General features: G+C 45.9%; 1 protein-coding gene across 1 annotated transcript in view; it reads right to left on the bottom strand.

The window, feature by feature from the left end:
* The window catches only part of CCNK (cyclin K), a 26,022-nt gene extending 169 nt beyond the window's left edge, over positions 1-25,853 (bottom strand). The window contains exons 1-12 of the mRNA XM_034643070.1: positions 25,799-25,853; positions 24,360-24,429; positions 15,314-15,562; positions 14,752-14,833; positions 12,990-13,121; positions 8,557-8,662; positions 8,015-8,072; positions 7,128-7,297; positions 6,551-6,822; positions 5,682-5,715; positions 2,882-2,953; positions 7-118 (exon numbers count right to left, since the gene is read on the bottom strand). Of these exons, the coding sequence (XP_034498961.1) occupies positions 7-118; positions 2,882-2,953; positions 5,682-5,715; positions 6,551-6,822; positions 7,128-7,297; positions 8,015-8,072; positions 8,557-8,662; positions 12,990-13,121; positions 14,752-14,833; positions 15,314-15,510 (1,235 nt within the window). The 5' untranslated portion in view covers positions 15,511-15,562; positions 24,360-24,429; positions 25,799-25,853. The remainder of the gene's footprint in view (positions 1-6; positions 119-2,881; positions 2,954-5,681; positions 5,716-6,550; positions 6,823-7,127; positions 7,298-8,014; positions 8,073-8,556; positions 8,663-12,989; positions 13,122-14,751; positions 14,834-15,313; positions 15,563-24,359; positions 24,430-25,798) is intronic.
* Positions 25,854-26,356: the final 503 nt, after the last annotated feature.

Below are 26,356 nucleotides of genomic sequence, written 5' to 3'. Positions count from 1 at the left end.
TGGTGCACGGGGGCCGGGTGGGCCGGAGGAGGAATCTGTACTTTGGGAAGGTCACCGGCGTCCACGGGACCCGGGGGCTCCGCCTCGCCTAAGGGAGCCGAGAGGGGAGGCTTCCGGTCTGCAGAGGAGAGGCAAGTCACTGCCTAGTCCTGGAGTGGCTCTGATGACCTCAGGGTAGGGAAGGCCACCCGGGAAGCCAGGAGCTCCATAGAGCAGTTCTCATGCCCCTCCCATCCCTCCCCCACTTTCTGGCCCCCATTATAGCACTGGCGTGGCTGCTGCTCTTCCCCCAGGGCCAACTTCACAGAGAACAGCGAGCAGCTGTCACCTTTGTGGCCAGTGCCCGATGCCATCACAAAAGACCCCCCCTCCCCCCACCATGGCCAGGTCTCCCTCCCTCGGTCCTCGCCACACCGGCCAAGGCAGTGCCTGCGGTACGCAGAGCCCCTCCTGCTAGTACAGATGGGATTGGGGCCCTTCTGCCTGCCTGTCTCCGCCTCTGGAGACCTTCAGGCCAGGGCCACGTCACCTTACTGTCTGCAGCACTGGCAGCGAGCACAAAGCTTGCGAGTTGGTCAAGTGAATGAGCCAACATTTAAAAACATAATGAAAAAGTCTGACATTCCCGATGTAGCCGCCGAAGGAGCAAATCGGGTTCGAGGTTACTCAAGAAAGTGCGATCAGTCCTCGGCGTACTCTCGGGGAGCACCGCTGAGCTTTCGGGTGCTTCCCTCCCATGGTGCTCCCCAGAACAGCCCCCGAGGCTCCCTTTGTCCAGAGCCTCAGCTCACACATTTTTACCTGCGATTCCCCTCTGCATTCGTGGTCAGACACCCGGATAATGACACCAGGGACACCCCACCAGGGGCGGCCAATCACTGAGAAAGTGTGTTCTCAGGATAATTCCTAAGGCAGCCCAGAAATCAAAGGCAAATCGTAAGAGCCAAGATCTCTGGGTCCAGAGGACACAAAAAAGGGCCACAAAGGGGGTTTCGGGTCCCCCAGCACTTGGCCTCATGTGCTCCCTGGAGCTCTGAGCAGCCCCGACTGGGCAGCCACAGATGTGCCATGTGCCCAGGGCGGTGCTGTGGCGTCCGTGGTTCCCTCACTGCTCTCAACAAGCGAGCGAGAGCAGAAGTTCAGGTCATCTTTCACCAACAGCTGTGTCCCTGGGGCCCGGCCTGAACGAACCAGCAGGCCCACTCAAGGGAGAAGGTCAGACCTGCCATGGAGAAATCTATCTGGGCTCCAGGGCAGGGCCAAGGGCCTTTTGGTTCTGAAGCTGACTACGGAACACAGTATGAACTTGAGGCCTGTGGTCAATAGTGCCAACCGCCTGGAATTCCTCCTGTTTGTCACTCCACGGCCGGCTGCGTCCACTAACACCCTCTTTCGTCTTTGAGACATCACTTCCTGTCACATCCAACTTGCTGCCTCCCCAAGTCACCCCTTCATCTGTCTGTCCTCTGTAACTGAGCCTGGAACAAGGGGTCTCTCCAGCACCTGAGCTGCTCTCCTCACATCCTCGCTTTGACACCTGCCACCACCAGCCACCCTCTGAGACATTCCTGGTGACCTAATTCCTGCCTCCTGCGCCTCATTAAGGAACTGTGGTTCCCAAGCCACAGACTCCTGCTCTAAGCCTTCTTTCCCATCTGGCTCCCACTGGCCACAGGCCCCTAAGAAGCAGGCTGGGGCCTCATTGGAGTGAGCGCCGGTGACCCAGCCCGCTGATCCCTCTGTTTCCACCTCCGCCTCCAGCAATGGCGGCTGCCAGGCTCCAGTCTCCTCCCAGTGGCCCTTCCAGCAGCCCAGCCGGCGCCTGCCACCTGCCACTGGTGTCTTCCCCCATCCTGCCTGCTGCCTGTGGTGGGTGCTCCGTGCCTTCTGCGGGGCTCCTGACACCATGCCCACGCCCCCCCCCACCCCCGCCCCGCAGGGTGCAGCGCTCTCCCTGCCCTGGGCTCCCCAGGCCACCACACCTCTTCTCAGCCGCCCCAGGCAGCAGAGCTGGGGACCTGGGCTTGCTCGTGGAGGACATGCTGCTACCTGAACACTCGAACGACCCACCGCAGGTGTCAGTTTTTAAGCTGGCTTCATACTGGATCGGGGACTGTAGCATCTGTCCCAAAGCAGAAAATGATGCCCCTATTTTCCCAAAGCTTCTAAAGTGCTACGACTGACCATACGCAGAAAGAAATACAGTGGGTGGTACCATTGCTCAGGCACATGGCAGGCGAGCCGCAGGGCGGGGCAGGTCAGCCCAGCACCCCTCAGAACACACCCAACTCCTGCCCACCCCCGCTTCCTGCTCCATCTTCCAGAACACTGCCCCAAAGGGAGAAAGCTGTCTCTCTCACAAGGCTTCTCCTCTGGGTTTACATGGTGCCAAGGAAACTTCCTGATCCCCTATGTGCCTTAGTGAGGACTCATCACGCTTTCATTGATTCTCCACTTGACTCTGAGCAACTGCTTACTCTTCCAAATGCACCCAGATGACATCCTCCACTAGGAAGCAGACGCAAGAGAGACGGGGGTCTAAGATCTACGGCGGTCCTGCCGGGTCAATGTTCATAAACTGTCAGGGCTCCGTTTTCCTAAAATGGATTCTACATGGATTTATCTTGCGGAGTTTGGCCTTTCTGCACGTGAGAGGACAGAAAATATCCAGATACACTTGGAATTTACAACATCCTCAAAAGATCTGGTTTGTGAAAGACAAACACATGCCATCTTCTGCAAGATCCTTGGTCCTTATCTTCTTCTAAAATTTTGGCTACCAAGTCTCCCTTCTCTAGACTTGTCCCAGGCCTTCCCAAGTCTTCCCTTCAAAAAAGCAGAGTGAAAAGCTGGCCCTCCCACGCTTTCAGCAGATGCTTACCTGGAGGTGGGTGGGCTGGAGGCAACGGAGGGTGAGTGGTCTCAATTTTGGGGATTTTAGGTGGTGGTGGTTCTAAAAAGGAAAAGGAGATTGAAAAACAACTCATACTTCTTTATGCGAATAAACATGTCACGGAGAAAAAAAAAAGAAGAAAAAGGAAAATGTACCATTCAGGAATGTCTCTAGAGAAAAAGAACCAATGTGACCAAGGCTTTAGGGAGCTTTAGGGAGGCCTCAGCAAAACCATGAGGTGCTAAACCTTTCATGAGAACCAAATGTCTAACGAACGCCATCCCCCCCACCCCAAATAAACCAGCCTGCTGTCTTCTCACAGCTGTTCCCACACTACCCGACCTCCTCGCCGACCGTCCTGGGCAAGGCCTTCCGACTACACGAGAGAAGCAGAGGACCAGCCGAGCACCATCTCAGTTACGGGGTGGCGGGGGGGGGTCTCCCGGGCCTAGGGGACTGCAGCATAGTCAGGTCACCCAGCCTGGAGGGCTCACGGGACAAACCGCCACCTCTGTATTCTTCACTGGGCACATCTGAAGTCTGTGCCCCACGGGCAGCACACCAGAGGCAGGACATGAATGACGTCAGGAGAGGTCTAGAGGTGGAAGAGCCGGCATAAAAGCAAACAGAGGACACCTGGGGGAGCACACAGCCCACCCCTCAGGGTCCAGCATCCACAGCGACGACGCTAAGGAACCAAGTCAGGCTACACCAAGCCCGGGATCTTGTGTTTACGAGGGCAGGGACCGTGTACACGCAATGGAAAAAGAACTCCCATCTTTGTGCTTGCTCGTATGTTTTGACCCTTTCTTCTGGAAACTCACTTTACTCTGGCTTGTACACTGTTCTGATCGGATTCTACTCCAGTGTCGCTGAGCCTGTCCTGGTTTCCTCTGTCCCAAACAGGCCTAATTCAAAGTCCAGGGATATGTCCATCTATATTCGCTTCCTGGGGGATCAAGTCCCCTCTCCTCTTGGTGGACGAACTGTAAATCTATGCCTCTAGCTGCTCTCTCTCCTAAAGCCTTAGACCTGACTTTCGAGCTCCACCCTAGACCCAGCAACTCACAGGACGCCCTCCCCACCTCTGCTGTGACTGCTGTCACGGTCACCTCGGACATCCACCTGTGACCCTGCCCCCCAGCTGACCTGGAGTAGTCTAGATCAGTGCTGCCCCCAAATAGGAAGAGCCACACATGTGATTTTAAATTTTCTGGGAGTCACCTTAAAAAGAGGTGAATTAACTTAATATTTAATTTAACCTGATGTATAAAAATTTGATCACAAATGTGATCACTTCAATGTGTAATCAACATAAAAATTTATCAATGAGAGTTTTTACATTCTTTTTTCTTAGTAACGCTTAGAAATCTCATGGGTATTCTGCACTAAGGGTACACAATGACTTGGGCTGGCCACACTCCCAGTGCCGGAACGCCCCTGCGGCAGGTGGCACGCAGCACACGGCTTGGTCAGGCTCTACCTGCAGGCTGTGACTGCAGCCTCCGTCTGTGGGCCCCAGGACACCACTCTGCCCTCACCACGTCTCACTCAGAGGCTTGTGAGCTCCTCCCCATTCCCAACCATCTGTCCTCTAACTGCTGCCAGGAAACTTTGTCTAAAATGAACTCGGACTTTGCCATTCTCCTGCTCAAACATCTTCGGTGACTCCCACTGCCTATGCAAAAATCCACATTCCTCCACATGCAATCTGGTTCCACTCACACTTTCAGTTCCATCAGATCTCCTCCCTTTCCCCTCTCCACATTCTAGTAAGACCTCCTCTCTCGCTGTTCTCAGCTGCATCCTTCCACCTACACGCCCAACCCCTTAGCTCAGCTCCAGGTGCTCAAAGGCAAGTCCTCCTCCAGGGTCACCACTGGCTTGTTTCTGCCTCGTATGGATGGGCAGGTCTAGCATACCAGCTCAGCTCCACTGTATACCCATATGGCAAAGAGCGCAGTCCACTCTTGGGTCTCACACTTACTTTTTGCCCATATGGAGCAGAAGAATAATTCACCTGTACTGAACTCATCATTTCCCCAAAGACCCTGAGAAAAATGTACTTTATTGTAACTTGAAGTTCTCACAACGGTTTAATAAATCAATTTCACTGAGTTCCCACCCTAGAACTAACCAACAGAGAAACAGAAATGAGTAAACACTGTTGTGCCTTCAAAGAGTTCAGCACATCACAGCCCATGACACAGGGACAAATACTTCTAAATGTCTGTTCTGTGCTCTTCCAGATTTTATTCACCCTTTCCATTTGTTTCCAATATAGAAACAAATTAACCAACTTTGGGCTCTATTAAAAACAAACAAACCAACCCCAAGCCCAAACCCAAGCAGTCCCTGAGAGAGGTCCGGCCCGCATAAGCAGCAGGGCTGGGGCACGTGGTGTTCTCTGGGCAATAGCATCACGTGTCTCTGCCACTTGGTGTTCAGGATGGGGACCCCCAGGCCCGTTACTATCTACTGAGGTGGGCTGAACAGAACCTCTAGAAGCAATACTGCTGTAACCCTCCTCCTACGTTCGTGATCACATGTGTACATAGGCTACTCAATACATTTCCGTTGCTGCTCATGTGTTTGATAACTTTTGTCAGAATACAATCTAAAAATACAGTCAGGGCACTTTTTCTGGCAGGCAGGGTCACGTTTTCGATGGACTCTAAGGATAAATTTTAAGGGCAATCTAAATCTTGCTGAAATGTTAACTAAGAATTTTAAGTTTTGATAAACACATATATGAAGCTAAAAAAGCCCCCTTAGAACAGGAAGTTACCTGCTGCTTTGTTCTCTTCTTTGGGAGAAACAACCTGTTACAAAAGATAATACACAAGTGTTAACCAAGACCCGGGTTGTAGTGAGAAAAAACTGATTATGCAGGACCTAACAAAAATCGCAGCAACAGAACACAGCTCCAGGGACGCCTGGGATCGAGCCCCTGCATCGGGCTCTCTGCTCCGCTGGGAGCCTGCTTCTTCTTCTCCCACTCCCCCTGCTTGTGTTACCTCTCTTGCTGGCTGTCTCTCTGTGTCAAATAAATAAATAAAATCTTAAAAAAAAACAAACAAAAAAAACAACACAGCTCCAAACAAAAACCAGTTCTGGCTTAGAGCTGCAGGGCAGACGGACACCTGAGAGACCACCCTCCACTTCCTTCCTCCTTCCCTTTCCCAGGTCCGATGGGACCACCGAGGATCTCAAAAGTGGCTTCCAAAGGACACTAGGTTTCAGGGCCTCTAACTCGCTGGCCTAAATGCGATGAGTGGTTTGCTGACATGCGTTTATCCCCCATGGTTTCCTCCACTGGCCGGGTTGTCGCTGTGGGGAGAAACTTTCACAAACACCCTGCCTCACTCAGAACACCAAACACAAAAGAGCCAGAGAGACTGGAGACACTGATGTTAGCAGGCAGCACGCAGATGCGACACCCTGCTGGTCAGCGGGACACGCGTGCGCTGGCAGCGGCGGCTGGAGGAGGACAGAGCCCTCCCCGGCTCCCAGCTGCCCCCCTCCTGACTGCAGTAGTTCTTAGGCTCCCCATAGATGTGCAGCCAGACACCAAGGCCGGGGGTCCCCCTGCTCAGTGGCCCTCACGAGTCCTCAGAAGAGGACTCAGCCGCTCTTGGGGCTACCTGGCCCACTCACCACTGCTCGCTTTGCTGGGCGGGGAGGACTGGGCTGCGGGGACGGCTTCTTGGGTTGCGGGGCCTGCTGCGCCGGGGGCTGCGGGGTGGGTGGCTGCGCGTCCTTCTGCTGTGGCTGGGGTGGGTCGGAGCCTTGAGCAGGCTGGGGCGGTGGCACTTGTGGCACTTGTGGCGTAGACTGGAGAGGTGGGGGCTGCTGCAGCTGATGGGGCGTGTGATGAGGCATCTGTTGTTTTCCTTGTGAGTAAAGATCCAGGATTTGGTGGCAGATGTCTGAATGATGGACAACGATTACATTTGTCACAAATTAATCTGCCTGGGGAAAAATCAGTCCATTTCCCTTTCAGCTAGGATCCCCCTACAGGGACCGATGAGTGGGGATCACATCTGCAATTCCCCCAAACTCTGCTGTGCACAGCGTGGACAGAGCTGACGTTATGAGAGAACTGAATTAAAGGTGCTTCTGAAGAACGGCTTATATTTACTTTTGTGGGGAAATCCATTCTCGGGGCTTGAGGCTGACAGGGAAGAATCCCCTAAACATGGAACCCCCTCAGGAAAGCCCAGCATGCCAGTACCTTCCAGAACGTCCACAGGGACATCCTGCACAAACTGCTCCCACCATCTCCTATACATGGGTTTGGAGGTCCATTCTTGTATTTCAAATTTGCACAAACGTCCTGCGAGATACATCACTGCCACTGCTATGATTTCTGGTTCCCACTGCAGTGACAAGGTCGTGCAGAGACTGGTTCAACAAGAAAAAGGGGTGACGTGACTTGGAGCCAACAGCTATGTTACCCAATACACGGAGAGTAGATAGCACAACTAAATGTCAGTTTGTTTATTCCTCTCTAATTGACCAAATACAGAATCAGAAATAAAAGCAGCAAGTTTTAAGCTTCTAAAGGTACCAAAATAAGTTACTTTAGTCATAATTACTATTTGTTCTTTAAAGAATCAGAATGCTAGCACATTAAAAAATTACTATGCCACGAAATACAAATAAACATAGCTTATGTTCTTCAAACTGCTGAAATCCTCGTCACTGAACCGTGTTTTCAAATGACGGCAGCTCCAGACAGGCTGTCTGTCCCCACACAGCACCTCACTGGATCCCTGGCTCTAAGAACGGCAAGGCTCTAAAACCATTACAAGGAAGACTATTTGCGTAGAACCAAAGGGGTCCTAAGTATTCAGTTGTCAAAATTCTCTGGCGTATTGTTTTGGACTATGTTTTAAAAACTGGGGATGACCCTTTTGCTTCTTCTGTCGAGACACGACAGGGGACCCCCTGCGGTGAAGCCGACTTCCTGGACACTGGCCCCAGCTCTGCCATTAGCTGGCCCTTCAAGCTGGGTGAGTCAGAGTCCTCGATACAAAAGAGGGAGTCTGGATTCAATGACCCATGAAGTCCCTGCCTATTTTAAAAATTACAATTAGATCAACATTTGAACACATGTACCTGTCATTTACAAATGTCCATGCCATCTGAACCAACTTCTGAATTTTGTTTTTATCACCTAGAAACGAGAAGAAAAAGGTAAATTAGTAGTGATAATAACAATGAAAAAGCGCATAAAAAGCAGCATTTAGTTCAAGTCCACTGTGTGCTCAGGACCGTCCCAACACACAGCAAAGAGCTGCTGCCTGGGAATGGAGGACACACGGGTGGGTCCGAGTCCAATCTGTTCTCTTCCCACATGACCTGCGCTGAACCACCGTTTAACGGAAGCCTGCTCCAAGGCAGATTTTATTAGGCTATTTAAAAAATTCTGACTCATTTTCCTGCCTCCTATCACTTGGCAACTGCATGGCAGAATCTGTCTATAGCTGACAGGAAGCGGTACCAACAGCTACGATACTGGGCTGTCTGGGCGCCTGGCGTCCGGGGCACGCTCACACACCTGACTCTTCTGCTTTCCGCCTTTGAGAAGTGTAATCCGAGGGCCATCATTACAAAGAGTCGATTTCACAATGGAAAGTTCTTCAAGTAACCCCCCCTACCTTTGAGCTGTTTTGCATATTTGAGGAGGAACTGGTACGGATGCTCCACCTGCAAATCGAACTTTATGGTCTGGAGCAGGATTCTCTCCAGAACCATCACTTCTTCCTAAAAATAAAATAACAAATGTTGGGATGGGATTTCAGTCACAGGTCTGAACACATTGAACAGTGAGCTTTCCCACTTCCTCTCTTCTAGCTCTATTTTAGCGACTCTTTTTCATGCCTTCTCTGCCCTGCCCTCCCAGGCTTTTACCTTGCTCAGAGACAAGAAGAAATTCAGAAAAGAACTAAAAGGAGGGAGACGAAACAATCAAAGTTGATTTTTTAAAAATGCTGGACACATTCTTAGAAATATTATTTTTAATTTTTAAAAAGATTTTACTTTTTAAGTCATCTCTACACCTAGCATGGGGCTTAAACCCATGACCCCGAGATCAAGAGTCATAGGCTCCCCTGACTTGAGCCCGCCAGACACCCCAGAAATGTCATTTCTCTAAATACATGAACCCCCCCTTTACAAAACAGACCTTCGCTTTATAGAGAATTTAACTTAACTGCAGTTTCTTTCCAGACCTCCATCAAAACCCACAATCCTTCAGGGATTTCCACTGAAAACTTTAAGCTTTAAATAAGCAATGACGACGATGCAGATTCACATGAACTGAGACTCGGTACCTATCGGATACACACGTATGCGGCGTGTGGTTTTACAGAATACGTCATTGTTTCCTCTTCTACCAAACCACATCCTAACCTGTCCACCTACATGAAATCTTTTCTGGTCACTGATCTGCTTTGTCTCCTTCTGTCCAAGGATCAAAGGGATGTAATGTTTGGAAGGGAGAGTGCAATCATTACTCCTCTTTCCTTGTTTTTCCATGTCTCCGCCCTACCTAATTTTAAGTATAATTTCCATTTTCTTGTTTTCCAGAGGACAGTTTTTCTTCAGTCTTAAGGACTTAGCTCTCACCTGGGCTTTGGTGGAGGCTGTGGGGCAGCACCCAAGGGTCTAAGCGGGGTGGAGGCATTTGGTCCTTCCAGGTGTCACGAGAACGATGCCTGACTGACATAGGAAAGGAGCTTCCCGTACAGCATGGGTGGGACACAGGCACTGAAATCACTCGCTCTGGAAATGTCCGACAGTGGCGGCCACTACTTTGCTTCCAATAATGAACTTCACTTTTTTATTGTTAGAGAGATAAAGAGTGTGCGTGCACGAGCTGGGGGTGGGGGGCAGAGGGAGAGACTGACTCTTAAGCAGGATCCATGCTCAGCAACGAGCCGATGCAGGGCTCGATATCACAACCCAGAGATCATGACCTGAGCGGAAATCAAGAGTTGGATGAATGACTGAGCCACCCAGGCGCCCCTCCAAAAATGAACTTCTTGATGGCTTGTCCTTGGGCACAAAATGGGTGCAACTGGTGTAGTGAATAGGCTGCACGTGGCCATGGTGCTTTTTGGCACAACACTGTTCCTTCTTTTGTTGGTCACCTTGGCAGCAATGACTCATGGGAGTTCCCATACGTCATTTTAATATTTTACTTAGCATCAGTCCAGAAGAAAAGGAAGCTATCAATGTTCTGATTGGGAACTCACTGAGTCCTAGGACAATTTAGGGGAAATGGAGATTTTTAACTTTGAATCTTATCAAACATTTATTTATTGGAATTTTTTCATTCCTTCAGTGGTTTTAAGTTCCTTCCCCCACCTCCCATGGTTTCCACAGTTTCTTACAAGGCTTCATTCTGGACATTTTATTTTACTGTTGCTGTTGTAAACGGAATCTCCCCTTTCACTGTGCTCGGGAACTAGTTAACATCCACGAACAAGTACTTCTTGAAACTGTCCTCTGTGCAGCCTGACTGCACCTAGCACTTACAGACAAGGTGCACAGCAGTCAAGGTGGTCTGTGCTGGAAGAACAATCAGACAATGACTTGTCTACACCACAGAAGACAGGGCTTGGTAGAGGCCCGAAATCCCATCACCAACAGGTGCACAAGTCCATTAACTCCAGAAAGAGAAGACGCGCCAGGAACGGGCTTTCACGCTGAGGTCTGGCCTCACTTCAAAGAACACAGACAATTCTCTCAGGATCAGTTATTCCAGGCAGCATGGCAGGACTGAGGCTCTCCCACCCTAGCACTGCAAGCATTCTCTCGGGAAAGCTTTCTATCATCTCAGAAACTTCCCCACAATATAAAACATCCTGCTAACACTGGTGTGTTTTTGCCTGGTCTTGTCACTACCTGTTTCCCAGAAGTCTCACCATTCCTTCTAAATTTAGAAACAGTCTTTCACCAAGTGCACCTACAGGTTTGGAGGCTGTGGCCCATTTGGTATCACAGGATAGCCCGAGGCCTGGCCTCCCTTTGTGTTCCAAATACTCAAGTAATGGGGTAATGACAGATCTTCCCTCAGTCCCATAACACTTGTCTGGGGGACTTGTCCAGGTTCCCAGGTTGAATGACCTCATTGCACCTTTCAATAGTCTTTTTATAGCATTCCCCACAACTCACAGATAGTTATAGGATTATTTGACTAAAATCCATCCCAACCCCACTATAAAATGCACGAGAATGGCAAAGGCCACGTCGGTTCTGCCGCCGGTTTTAGGTCTAGTGCCTCACACAGTGGCTGGGTAAGTATCTGTTGAACACACGAGAAATTAATATAATGGGGAGAAACCACACAGTTAAAGCAAAGCCAATTAAGGCAAAAAGTCCCACATGATTCACCATCTTTTTTCCCCTAACTGCTTATAATGCCTCCCCCAAATAACTGCCCTGCTTGCTCCCCTCTCGGGCAAAGGAAATGCCCTCCACGGTGACTTCACTGTTCCCAGGTCCAGGGCACTTTCCTGCGGCCCTTGTACTCCAGATCATTTCTGGGGAGACTGCACATGAGAGAAAAGAGGGGCAAGTTTCAAAGCCCCTTTGCCCACTTGGAACAGGCTGGACCCTGCTGTCAACGTCTGAACAGCATGGGCATTCGCCTCTTCCTACCACCTGGGGCACTGGACATGCAGATCCTGTACCTCACTGTGCCTGACCAGGTCTTGGTCCCCTGATCTGAAGGTACACTGAGTGGGTAAAGGCTGGAGGTAAAAGGGGACTTCCCCAAAGGCACCTAGGATCACACACACCAGTGTGCTGCACATGCCCACAATACGTTCCTGTAACTGTCCCCTACTGTGTCAGAATCAGACCCCACAGGCATCCGATGGTTACACTGACTCCATTAAATTGCATTTTGATCACTGTTAGCATGAACTCCTAACAGACTCGCATACTCATAAACAGGTGAACAGATTCATAAATCAGTTCAGGCAAAAGAGTTACCCATATTGACAATACTTATAAAATTATTAGTATTCATCGCAGCTACAACATACGCAAAAGCATTCGGAGCCTGTTACCTCCTTGAAGCAAGGAGAATGAACACATCTAACATACACGCACATGAACACTGCCTGGCAGACAGAGATGTCTACTGTGGCGGGCGGCAGCAGCGAGGGAGGAAAAGCAAGACTGGATGGGACTGAACTTCCTTGCCCTGGTTAGCTCTGCCCTACCGGTGCTTTTGAGTCTGTCATTCATGCAACAAGCAGCTGTTGAGAGCCTACTCTGCCCAGCCTCTGTCACAGGCACCAGGCAAAACAGACACAGTCTTCGCTCTCACAGATCTTAGAGTTGAGAAGAGGAGAGTTCTTTGTGTGATTATTTGATGAAAATCTATCTACCAGCTGCGATCAATGTTCTGAAGCATATGCACAGGTGCCGTAAGGGTTACGATGGTAGACCCTGGTAAGAGTCGGGGGTGGAGGAAAGCTGCCCCTTGGCTCTGAGAGTGGCCTTTTTAGACCTAATAAAAGCATGTGTACAACTATTTTAGTACCATTTCCTGACACGGTCAGGGATTGTGGGGAAGGGACAGGATGGATGGTACGTCCAACAGCAATGTCTGGGTGTCTGAAAATAGCAGCAAATGTTAATACTTGCCAATACTCTCAGGAAGCAAAAAGACACACAGCATAAGCAGACACAAGTGCATGTCCGTCTATCATCTGTGCTTTCTGCCTGCCCAGAAGCTGGCTGGAGACGGGGCTGTGCCATCACTACCGAACCGAAGAAACCGACAGCTTCTGGGTCTAGCAGTGCTAATGGTGACGAGAGGATTTCTGCTCATATCTGTTGTGCTATGGCCCCTGAATGTACTCAAAACAAGGGGGGTGTGTACATCAGCAAGTGCTACCTCCACGTAGGCCACATTATCTTCCTTCCTTTCTGACGAAGTAAGCACGAGTACCTTCTGCATAGGGCTCTGTCTCGGCTCAAGGGACCGGCAGATCCAGGGGCCACACGAGGAACTCTATCACCATGCTACCAAGAGGAATCAAGATTTGAAGGCAGGAAGTTAAAAGATTCTTACCTTTGGGTCATCTCCAAACTGGCCAAATTGTACGTCATTCAATAAACTACGAGCTGTTTTGATGATATCTTTACATTTTTTGGGTGTTTCTTCTACTTTCCCGGCCAGAAAGAGACAACAAGCTCCCGTCACCTAAAAGGGAGACAAAAGCTCTTGAGATACTGTTAACAAAACTCACGGAGAAACAGAAGCAAGGATTTTTCGCCTTCTCAATTTGGCTTCATAAATTATTTTAAATATAATTTTCTAAAGAAAAGATCATGTGAACAAAGTAGATGCCAGAAAGAAAAAGAATCATAGGAACAAACTTTCTTTTTACATTGCAGTCTTAAAGATAATGGTACCCTGAATAGTGAGCTCTGCTGCAGAAAAAGAGCAAAATTAAATGCTTGCCCTGTGGAATCCATCTTGACACGACTGCCCACTCTTTCTCTCCCTGCTCCAGCTGCCTGGATTCACATGCAGTCCCTATACTACCGGCCTTCTCACTGCTTGGCTTCTGGCTGTTCTCTGCCTGCGCCAGCCTCCCTGGTGTGCCCCTCTGTCCATGGGACCCGAGCGCAGTGGGTGTCAGACGCTGTGTTGGGGCAGCAAGCTGATTCTGCTACGGGTTCCTTCCTCTAGAACTTCACAAACTAGTGTGGAAGACATGTGTACAAAACTCAGTAAAATCTTAAGAGGAAGGATCCCCAACAGATGAATTTCCTGGTAAGACTTCTGTCATCTTCCTCACCAAACCCTTCAGTAACTTCACAGTCTACCTACTAATGTCAGATTTCCCTGGTCTGGCTTTTTTTTTTTTTTTTTTAAAGATTTTATTTATTTGACAGAGAGAGACACAGCAAGAGAGGGAACACAAGCAGAGGGAGAGGGAAAAGCAGGCTTCCTGCTGAGCAGGGAGCCTGACGCGGAGCTCGATCCCAGGACCCTGTTCTGGGATCATGACCTGAGCTGAAGGCAGACGCTTAATGACTGAGCCACCCAGGCGCCCCTCCCTGGTCTGGCTTTCAATGCTCACTATGGGCCGATCCAGCTTACCTTTCTACTATTCCCTTCCTGCCAAACGGACCCCCTGGCTGGGCTGACATCGAATAGCACGCTTCCTGGTGTCTCTGCTCATGCCAGCTTCTGTTGGACTAACTCCTCTGTCCCATTTCAACATGTCTAAGCCCTGCTTACAGTCAAGGCTTAACTAACTGCTGGCAACTCCTTGCTGGAATGTTCCCTGATCCCTCTACGATGTAATTAATCTCTCTCTTGAATGCTCCAGGCTTCCTTCCTTACCCCTCCTATGGCTTCACTACTGCCCATGTGTTCTGTACGTGCCACACCATCTATCCTGGCTACTTGAGGCAGGTTCCCTGTCTGACTCTCCCAAGGAGTATAAGACATATGGCATGTTTAAGGAGTAACTGAAGAATGAGTGATATGGCATAAAGAACTTCTCTTTCATCTTGGCCTTTTTTGGGGGTCTCAATTATAAGCCCAAATTTATCTTGTGAAAGGTAAGAAGGAAGTAAATTCCACACAAAGTGCAATATGATTATGGTCCACAGTAGCCTAAATTAAAAAAAAAAAAGATTTAAATATAGTTCAATGGAAAAAACAAAAAATTCAAACTTGATTGCTTATAGCTACCATGTATTATATAAAAATAAATACTTTCTGGAAAACAGAATAAAAAGAGACTATAACCAGTCCACTAAACCATGTGAAAATAATAACATGTGATAGAGAATTATAATAAAAATCAAACACTTACATATCTTGGGAATTGCTTGAAGGAATGGAACATATAGAAGCGATGAAAATAAATTATTCCAGTTGCCAGGGTATCATAGTGTCTGTTGTTCTGGTTAAGGACTTTACCAAGAATTTTTATAGGTTATGTTCTTAGTTAAACGTGGAAAAATAAAGACAAACGATAACAACAAAATCAGCGTCAAAGTAAACACTACCAGTGGCCAAGCAGGCAGATGGGGATCTCAGGGTGTCAGAACCCTGACTCAGGAATTAGCAAGTTGAAGGTTACACTTACAACAAGGCAGGGTCTCACCTTCCTTTAGGTACACCGTCAACCATGGTCACTGTGCCTGGTGGCCACTCGGCTCAATGGCTAACTCTACACATTTAAATGATGAATGGGAAACAGAAACCCCTGAAGAGCCAAGTAAATGAGAAATAACATTTAAATAAAAATATTTATGAGCTGTTTCAGTACAGAGACAGTACTATATACTTTCTCTACAGTATCTAATTTAATTCTTGGTAGTGGTGGTTGTAGGGAGCCTATCTGAAACAGATTCCAGGGAGACTTAGGATACAGTCCCAAGCGTGTGCCCACATCGAAGATGAACCGAGCCCCCTCTCGGCGGTACCGGGCCTCAGTGGCTGGATCGAGTCCTTCCAGCTGCGAGGGCGTATGAGCCAAGTCTTTCTTATCCCAGTACCAACATGGTTTTGTGTGGTCCAGGTTTGCTGAGGTTACTGAAGGGCTTGAATTTTCTTTATTCTCCTTCATTTATTGAAGTAGACTTGTTCTTTCCAAAAGATTTTCTGAAAATGTTAGAATCCTAAGAGAAAGAGAAGCAGCAGCGAAGTTGGAAAGGAACTTTCATATTAAACAATCCTGACCATTATAAACAGTCTACAGTCGCAGATTATACTTGATTTTTGATCAAAATTTCCCAGAAAGGCAACACTACTGAATGACTGATACAAGCCCAGGTTCACGTCACAGCTAATTTAATACCTAAGTGACCCACAGGATAATAAATTCCAAATTTCATGGTAGCTTGAAAGGAACAGCATTTCCATCTCACGTTCCTTTCTGCCTTTCTTTAGTAATTCAATCCCCTCACGCTGGTCTAGGTTCCGTTCTTCAGTAAAACCCAGGCCTGTCCTAACTCCTTAAAAAGACTTACGCTTTAAAATTATCCATCTCTTCCATTCACCACCCAATCAAAATTTTGCTTTTTTTGGTTTACTTCATTTCACTTGAAAAGCCACCACATCAGATGGTTTCATATCTGCATCAGTCACTGAACTGAGCAGTATAAATCAGGTATGGGTGTAGTGATTTTGAGAAGCAGGTGGAGGGAGGTGGTCCACAAAGGAAGAAGGGAGTTCCTTTAATATGTTCTAGCTTTCTCATCCTCTTTTTTACTTTCAGAATAATCAGATTTTCTAAAAGTGTCATGTTGGAGTGCCTGGGTGGCTCAGTTGGTTAAGTGTCCAACTCTTGCTTTCATCTCAGGTCATGATCTTCCGTCATGAGATCGAGCCCCGTGTCAGGCTCCATGCTCAGCGGGGAGTCTGCTTGAGATTCTCTCTCTCTTTCTGCCCCTCACCCTGCAAATGGATAAATCTTTAAAAAACAAAAAACAAAAAAGCATCATGTTGAGAAAAGAGAATAAAAAACAAGGACTCTCATCAAGAGGCCACTGGAATATATAAACTATAAATGTGATCAGAGAATAGCAATTTTCAAATACGTCAGCAAAAGGATTTTAAAGCGGCATGTAGAACCAGGTTGGTCTGCTTAGCAAGAAAACAGCAGTTCACTAGCTAGGGTCTGGGCCAGAGGCATCAATTAATCTAGAAGCCAAACCTCTTCTGTGTGCCACCCCATTTCTGGTGGGAAAGGTGACGTGGCAGGGCTGAGTGCATCCCTCCTCTTCCTCATACCTGGGAACCCTAAAAATCTGATCTTTCCTCCAAAAGGAAGAAATTAAGTATCAGGAGGAAAGCAATCTTCTTCTACTAATTTGTACTTGTGTGTGTGGCAGAACTTGGCAATGACTGGGGGTTGGCGGAGATCAGTGACCCAAAGCCTAGGTAAACACAGAAAGTGCACAAGCAGATACTCAGTAAATACGAAGAGGTCATAGGCAGATGTCACACCGAGATACATTTCTCAACTCTCAGTTGGCAGAAAATCTAAAAGCGTGACTATACATTCTGTTGGCAAGGCCAGGGAGAAGCAGGCGATCTGATATAGTGCTGGTGGGAATACAAAATGGAACAACTCTCACAGAGGGGAATTTGGCAATATTTAACAAAACTGCATATGCATTTGCTCTTTTACTTAGTAATCCCACTTTGAAGAATCCACTCTGAAAATACCATTACAAGTATGAAACAACGTATGCACAAGATTATTCACGAAAATGTCATTTACAATAGCAAAAACTGTAAACAACCCAAATGTCCCTCAATAGGGCACTGGTTGAATAAAATATATTAACATTAACACTAATGGTGTACCATGCAGGTATAAAAAAAAGACTGAAAAAGACCTTTCTTTAAGTACTGGTAAGAAGACATTTCCAGGATCAACTAGATACAAGATAGTGTACATAGTACATTAGTATATATGCAAGAAAAGAGGAGACACAGGAATAGACATCTCTATTTTTTTTGGTAACTAGTTAAAAAAAAAGGTTACCAATAGGGAACAGGGAAGAACAGAATGGAAAAGACAGGGATGGGAGCAATACTTCCCTGGGTATACCTTTTTACACAGCTTTCACTTTTTAAGAAATCTTTTATTTGAAAATAAGTATAGATTTACAGAAGAGTTGTAAAGACAGGAGAGAATTCTTCACTCTGCTTCCTCCAACGTTAACATCTTACACAGTCACAGTACATTTACCAAAACTAAGACATTAATTTTGGTACATTATCAACTACAGCCTTGACTCAAATTTTTTCCAAAAATCCCTTTTCTGTTCTGGGATCTAATCCAGGATGCCACACCACATTTAGAGGCCATATTTCCTTAGTATCTTCTAGTAACAGTTTCTCAGTCTTTCCTGGTTTTTCATGAGCTCGCCAGTTTTGAAAAGTACCTAGGCTGACTGCAATGTCTCTGGTTTAGGTGTGTCTGATGTTTCCCATGACCAGACTGGAGTTCTGGGGAAGACTGCCATAGACCTGAAGTGCCCTTCACCTCACCTCGCATCAGATACCAGAACAACTTCCTACTGCTGATGAACCATGAGCACTTGGTGAAGACGGGGTTGTGCCCAGTTTCTCACTGAAAGTCACTATCTTCTCCTTGCCATTTTCTATTCCTTACAAATGAATTACAAGGTCTAGCCCACTCTCGAGGGCAGGGAATTAGGCTACATCTCTTGGAAGGAGGGGTATCAAAGAATGTGGGGACATAGGTTATCATTACCACAGTAATTAGTAAGCATTTCAGAGAAAATATTTTGCAAAGCAAAATACTAAGCAAATCACCTGTTTTTCTTAAAGTTTTGCCCATTAATTTTAGCATTCATTGGAGGATCTTGCCTGCAACAATTATTGTGGTGTTCCAATGGTGACTTTCTATCTCCTTCCTTCAACATTATTTGGATTTCTTTTTTATGAAAGATCTGTTCCTTCGCCTTCATTTATTTATTCAATCACTTATTTATATTACTATGGATTCATTAGTATCTGTTTTATTCTTTGAGTTATAATCCAATACTATCATTATTTATTTTGCTGCCCAAACTATTCCAGCTACAGCCACTGGAAGCAGCTCTTTCAGGTTGGCTCAGGAGTCCTTCTGCAACTTTGACTTTCAAATCATGTAAATATTTAACACATTCATGAACTTAACTACAAAGAAAAAAGCAAAACCTAAAATTCAAAATAAACCCAGTGTACAGCAAACAGGAAACATAACCACCAGAAAATCATTATTAAGTAATTCCTGATCTTGTTCCATCCTGAGTGAGATATATTCTAAGGACTAAAGAACTACAAAAACATCTTAAACTTCTCCAGTAATGCTTTGTTAGCACTGGCATTAATACTGTTAACAATTTGTGTGTGTGTGTGTGTGTGTGTGTGTATACTGTAGAATAAATCAAAGATATAGAAATGTTAATGTTGTTAGGAATCAAGATTTTCAGTTCAAAGGAAACATATGCACAAGATCAAAGGTTAAGAAAACCCGTAATGTTAAGTTTTAATTGAAAATATCAAAATAAATCATGGTTAAAATATATATATGTACATATATATCCTAGCTCTGTCCACTGGAAGTATCTAGAAGCAATGACACTTCCGTAGTCAGGAATACATCAGGGCCCACATCTTAGTTACCCTCTAAAAGGAACCATGTCTCTGTTCTCCTTTCCAGTCCAGCGTAGGGGTCTTGCCTGGGATGTGCTCAGACTAATGGACGCTTATAAAAAGACACTGGAGCCAGTGTCAGCACTCACTGGACAAATTCAGAGAATCTGAATATTAAAAAAAAAATGACAAGGACTGACTGTAAAAGATTCATGTGTTTACTTTGCCAACACTGGTATTAATTATCGCGGAAAAAAGTACCTTAACAAAAACAATCAAGTCTGGCATCACTAAGAGGGTGAAAACCTGCTATTCTGTGGCCTCCTGATATGAGGCAATATGAAATAAACCCTAACCACCAGTGGAGGATTCTTACCTCCAGAAAGCTTAAGCTAAATCCAACCAAGTTAACGTGGTTAAACCTAACTTCTGGTTTACAGTAAATACTGGGAGTAGAAGAACAAGTTAAATGGCACAAGGAAACTAGTAAGTCACATCCAGAAATGTGACATTCTACCAGATGACCGACCTGGTCGCTTCAAAAAAGTCAATGTCATGAAAAAGCAAGAAGATGGGAGGAACTGTCCTAGGTTTGAAAAGACTACAGAAGCATAATATTCAAACTAATGTGTGAATCTTGACTGGATCCTTGTTTTTTAAAGAAAAAAAGCTATAAAAGAAATTTTGAGCAAGTAGAGAAATTTTAATATGGACTGTATATCAGGGACTGTTAGGAATTGTTAATTTTCTTAGGGGTAACAACGATATTGTGATTATATACGAAAATGACTTCTCAGGCTGAATGCAGTATTTAGGGGTAAAGTATCATGTCTGCAATTTACTTTCAAATGATTCAGCTAAAACACAGGCTCACATAGTAAAGGTGGTAAAACATTACCAGGTGTTCAGTCTAGACCACAAGTAAACAAGTAGCCCCTGTACTCTTCTTTCACTTCATAAAAAGGGGGAGAGACTCAGGTTAAGATGCTACCAGACCAGGTCCTCCTTATCCCCTCCGGATCAGAATCTCTCAGCAGCCAAAGAATGCTTGCTTACATGCTTGCTTATGATTTTATAAATTCAGACAATGTGCAATTTGCATCATAGCATACAGAAAGAAAATTTTCAGTGTACAGTTTACCAATTTTCACAAAGTGAACACACTTGTATTAAGACCATCCCGCTGAGAAGCAGAATATTACCAACATCTGGGGCATTCTCCTCACTATTCTTCTAATCATGATCCCCCCAAAGATAGCCACTATTTTGACCTCTATTCCCAGCAACTAGTCTACAGGTTTCCGAAGGGCTGTGGAAAGAAAGAGTATCACTCTATCACAACTGCTTTCTTTTGCTCAACATTATGTTTGTCGGGTTTAACCTTGTTGTTGCATAAAGCACTATTCATTCATTCATTCTGGTTTTCAGGGGTGAATTTGTCCCCCAGGGACATTTGTCAATGTCTGGAGACAGTTTTGGTTGTCATACTAGGGAGCTGCTGCTGGCATCTAGTGGGTAGAGGCCAGGAATGTTGCTGAACATTCTACAAGGCACAGAACAACCCTGTGAAAGGAATTAACTGATCCAAAATATCAACAGTGCTGAAACTGAGAAACTCCCTTGTACAGCATTCCATTCTATGAATAAAACACAATTTAGCTATCCATTCTACTCTGAATGAACATTTGAGATATTTCTTGTTTTTCATTATTAATAATAATAACAAACATTCATGTACATTCTCGTGGAGAAGAAAGCAACTGGCCAATTGGCTTGAGGGAATCCATAATTCAAACTATCTGTAACTTATTCATGGTACACTAGTTGGGAATACCGATATATTAACCCAACAGTTCTGCACGTAGTTACTCATTCAAACGTTTACTGAGTATTTACTATTAGCAAGGCCTCAATAACACAGCAGGAAATGAGAGGCACGGTCTTTGCCCTACCCAAGTTTATGTTGTAGTGGTAGTGGAAGAGGAAGAAAGATGTTATTACTTGTCAGGGAGTGGCAAGTGCCATGAAAAAAAATAAGGCATGGTAAGGGGAGAGAGGGAAGCAGAGGCTGTTTGGAGATTTGGGGAGGAAGACCAGTTAGGAGACTACAGTAGCTGTTCAAGAAATGATGAGCGCCTGTCCCCACGAGCTGACGAATAGAAGAGGAAGCACCACAACCGGCTGTAAGGCAAAAAAAAAAAAAAAAAAAAGGGGCAAGAGATGATTTCAAGTTTGTTTGCCTGACGGAAAGAGTAATACTAAAAAGAAAAATAGGAAGAGAGAGAATTTTGATGGGGGGACATGGGGCAGGGAGAAGAATTTTGGTTCCAAAAACATTAGGTGTGAGTAACCTATAAGACATTTGTGTGGAAATATCCATCAGACAGATAAACAGGACTGCTGAAATCTGGAAAGAACACATCTATTTGGGATTCACCTATACAGAACTGACATCTAAAGTCGTGGTGACAGGTGGAGGGCTGGAGAGTGAAAACAGATGGGGTCTGGAGATAGAACTTGAGAAAGGAGAAGAATCACCAAAGGAAAGAAAGGGAAGGAATGGCCAAAGAGGTGGGAAATTTGCAACTGCCACTGCAAGAGAAACCAAGGGATACTGGCCGTAAGCCAGATGTGGCAGTCAACAGTGACAAATGCGAAAGAAATGTTAAAGAACCGAGAATGAAGGAAAGGTTACTCTGGTGATTAGTTCTTAGAGACAGTGAAAGTCCACTGCAGTAATGGCTGCACAACTCTGTACTAAAGACCACTGACCTGCACACTATTTCAAACGGGTGATTTGTATGGTACGTATGTACAGAACCATCTCAATAAAGCAGACACATACACATGCGCAAATAGCAGAATCTTTGCAGAAGTGCAGTGGGGCAGAAGGAAGACTACAAGGGGCAAGGAATGAATAGGCTATGAGACAGGTTATTCTTGTTTATTCAGCATAAAGGAGAAGGAAGGATGTCTGAAGCAAGAAGGGAAAGAGCCACTAGAGGCTGAATAAGCCACTGAGGGGTTCACTGGCCAAGGGATCATAAAAAAGCACAGTTAAAAGATTTAACCTCAGGAAGGAAGCTCTTTCTCTGCGACAGAGGGAAGGAAAAGTTTGCGGAAGATATTGGGAAAAACTTATTTAAGGAGGAGGAAATAAATCATAAAACTCCACTGGGAAGGAGAGTGCCAAGATACCCGCTGAGATGACAGGAGCAGAATGAGGACAAGGATTAGGACCCAGTGCAAGAGATACACGAATGGAAGACAATTCCAGTCCCCAGTGGGTAAGCCACGAACAGATTCAAGCTTGTTCTGCCCTTCTGTCAGTGGCCAAACCCCATGCTAATGATCCAGCATAGGTGCCTTTAGACTCTGGGGCCAAACCAACAATACATGAGAGAAAGTGAAAATAAATGTACACAAATAGAATAAAAACAGTCCTCTAAACATCCAAGCCCCTGAAAAAAATTCTTACATCAGTTCTATAACCCTACTCCCTGTTACTCTTTAATTATTTTTTCACAAGACCCTAAAGTTATAGGTTTTCTCATTAGCAGCTCATGATTACGTGAAAATGACAGGGTTATGAGCACCACGAAGTAAAAATCTCTCAGTAAACAAGCAGCATGTCAAAGCATTTTAGCAACACCTTTCAGGAATGTGCTTTGAATATATCACTTTACATGATGAAAGAATAAATGCATTTTCAAATTTAGAATTATGGACACTTACAAGTTGAAAACAACAGTAAGGTCACTACTCAATTTTCTGACCTGGTACAGAAATTCTCTCTAAATAACAGTAATATCTGGTCACTCACTTACCTTCATCTGGCCACTTTCATTAGTGGGACGTTAATCGTTTACCAGGCAGCCTATGGCATTGCTGAGTATCAAGAACTCGTGTTCACCTTAATTCTTGTATTTATCTTACATTGATTTTTCTACCTTTCAACAACACTCTGAAGCTCCTACCTTGCTCTCTAAGCCTTGAAAATACCTTTGCCTTATCTGATTGCTTTTTGAATACATAAAGATAATTTTTCCATTCCCTTCTCTTCTCCAGGGTAAACAAATATCTCTATTTTCTCAACATGGTTTTTAGTGTTTCAAGATAACCCCTAAACATTAGCAACCAAAATGGAAAACAGCACTTTTTATATGATCTTCATAGCAAATGGGGGAAGGGGGATTACTAATATTCAGCACCATGTCCATTGTGTGCCCACTGGGACACAGTATGCCTGCAAGCTATATTTTCTTACCCTCATAATTTATCGCAGAGAAAACAGAACTGAAGAGACACAAAACAACTTGCCTAATTCACAAAGGTCGTAAATGGCAGAGCCACAATTTGTCATTAGACGAAGATACTGCTTTCCCTCAATCTGGGGAAGATTCTATACTTCACTTTCATATATGGAACGTTACGTCCCAGAATCCTTTTTTTCAAGTCAGGTCTTCCTTATCTTAAATACGCATAGTGGAGTTTTTGTAAATTCAGCCTCGCAAATGTACATCTTGTTAGTTTGGGCCTATTGTTTCAACCTTTACGAGTTCTTTATAGCTACGGGTTTTGAGTGTATTGATTAACTTGAGAAGCACGCCTCGTATATTTAAAGTTAGTAATAAGAAAGCGCTAACCAGAGTAAGGGCAAGACCAGAGCCCTGTAGCTCATCTCTAAAGACCTCTCTTCAAGCTGACATCAACCCATTAATCAACGTTTTGGGTTCGGTAATCGGAATGGCTGTAAATCCATCCAAACAGACCCTACCCAGTGTACATTTATCTCTTGTGTCTACCAGGATAGGAAGAGAGATTACATTTAGCATTCTAAGGAAACATGAATGGATTCATGTTTAACAATCCCTTATTCACCACTAGGGTATAGCAAATGTCTGAGGAAAATAATTAGATGCACGTCACCTGGTTTTCTTTAGTTAAAACTCTGCCGGTTTGAGGGAATCAGCTCTCCTCTCCCAAGTATTCACAAACTTTTTTGCTCTCCCAACAAGATTCTAAAGTAGATTATTAACAAGTTCTAGCATCCAAGAGCCATGCATCTAACAGCCCTCTGCTAACACTGGAACATTTACCAGACTCCAGCCTTCTATCATTAACTGTGCTTTTTGGATTCCTCAAAACCTATGAACAACAATTTTACAACTTTAGCGGCAAGTACTCCGGTATATCATTTATCTGACCCTAAAAGTACGAACTGGATTTAACCCCGTTTAATATTCTTTGTAATCTCCTCAATTACCTTGAACTTAACTCCTTTTGGTTGTTTGTCCTTACCCAGTTTTTGGAGAAAGCAAACAAAACATTTTTCTTTCTCAGCAAACTCCATGCTTTTGAACACAATCTCCTGAAGTAAAGTAAAGTAGTTCATTTAGTAGGCCAAAACTATGACCAGTTTTTTCTTTATGACATTCAATTCAGAAGTGTTATTTAAGGACTTCATTAGCGACTAGAATGTTTCTTTACTGCTTGTTGGTGCAAACTACATTTTCAAAATGTAACAAATTTTAAGTATGTTTTATGCAAGAATCAACTAAAAAATCAACTAATATGTTTGAATAATGCATCACAATATAATCAAAATGAGACAAACCCCCCCTTAAAATTAGATAATAGTTGTCACTCTGAAGAAAATAAAATAATCCTGGGTAAAGCTTACATTTATAGCCAAGATTATTTAAAGGCAAAATCCTGAGGACACTAACAATCTTAACCAAAATGTGTATCAATACCACCACTACTACCACAATTCAGCAATCCAGAAAGCTTATTAAACCTCACGCAGTGTTCTAGGTGCTGAGGATACAAAGCTCCTCATGGAGTTTTCATTCTAGCAACATCATGCATATAAACCTTTAGTGAGCGCCTACAATTGAAAGGCACTCTGCCAGACATCTCTAAAGAGCGATTTTAGAGCGAGACACACAAGCATTATAAAGCTTACCTTAAAAACACAGAAGACCACCACTCTCAAGTAATTACTCTTAGAAGTCGTGCCTAACCTCGGATGATTTAGCGAAAGCTCCGTTTAACTGGCAATCCAAATTTAGCGAGCTTTATCGACCATGCTTTGTGCTGGTAATAGTCTAAGACCTTCTAGCAAGCTCTAGACTTACGCCTCAACTTGCTAAAGAACAATTACTTTAGTAACAAACCAAACCCAGGAGAGGACCGGTTAAGGACCACGGTTCGGCAAGAACGAATCTAATCGCGGAAGTGCCTTTTCCTTATTCCCAGTCCCACCCTGTTACACGGTTCTTCAGACTCCAAAGTCGGAGTACTCCAAATGTGGAATAATTCCCGAAAACCCAGGCCTAACCATAACGACAGGCAGGCTGCGAAATAACTGGGAAGATGTGGGTAGTCTTCAGTTGTGCGGCTCAGAATAAGCGCGCGCGTTAAAGACCCCGGCTCCTTCTCCCTACCCCCTAGAAAGTCGCCGAACCCTAGCCGCTCCTCACTCCGAGGGTCGCTGCCTGTTTTCAGGGTCCACGCCGGCCTCCCTGCCTCGCGCCTGTGCCTTACACCCTCTCCCGAAGCCCGTCCCGCAGCCCCGCAGTCGCCCGCTAACTTCGATTTGCACCGGGGATAGCAGAGCGAGGCGGAAACCGGGAAGAGAGACTCCACCAGTGGGTGGAGGCAAGAGGTCATACCCTATTCTAACCTCCAAGTAAGCGGAGGTGAGCGGCGCTGCCCGCAGTCCGTCGGTCACTCACCTCTCGCCTCAGGCAACCCCTTAGCGACGTCTCTCCTCCCCGACTGTGGCCATCTTGGACGTGGAATGTCGGGGAAACTACGTCATCGCGCTGCGTCCGCGTCGGAAAACAAGCGACCGGGCGCACCCCCGCCCCGACGCTCCCAACGGTTCGGCTCGACTTCCTCCCCAGCCATTGGGCCTGTGGGCCAGAGCGGTCGCGGCCCCCTCCAGCTTCGGGGCCACAATTGGCTGGCCTGTGCCCACGCCAGGCGCTGATTGGAGGGCGGGCGACTCAGGCCCCTCCTCCCGTGTCCGAGTTCCGTTAGCATGTTCGGTTGCTCCCGAATTCCCTCTTGCCCCGGGGGGCGGGACTGACGGGATGGACCCCTTGGCTGGCTCCTCCTCCGGCCCGCAGAGACCAAGGACCCGCGGGGAGGGGCCGAGGAGAGAGTGGCGACACTTTCCTCTTTGGAGAGCTCTATTTTCTTCTGATTGGCTGACAGGGCCCCCCCCCATGCGTCGGAGCCGCGGCCCAATGGGCGGTGGCGGCGGCGGCCCGGGGGCGGGGCTCGGGGGC

Source organism: Ailuropoda melanoleuca, chromosome 14 (assembly GCF_002007445.2).
Source record: "Ailuropoda melanoleuca isolate Jingjing chromosome 14, ASM200744v2, whole genome shotgun sequence".
NCBI lineage: Eukaryota > Metazoa > Chordata > Mammalia > Carnivora > Ursidae > Ailuropoda > Ailuropoda melanoleuca.
This window is presented reverse-complemented; position numbering and strand designations above follow the sequence as displayed.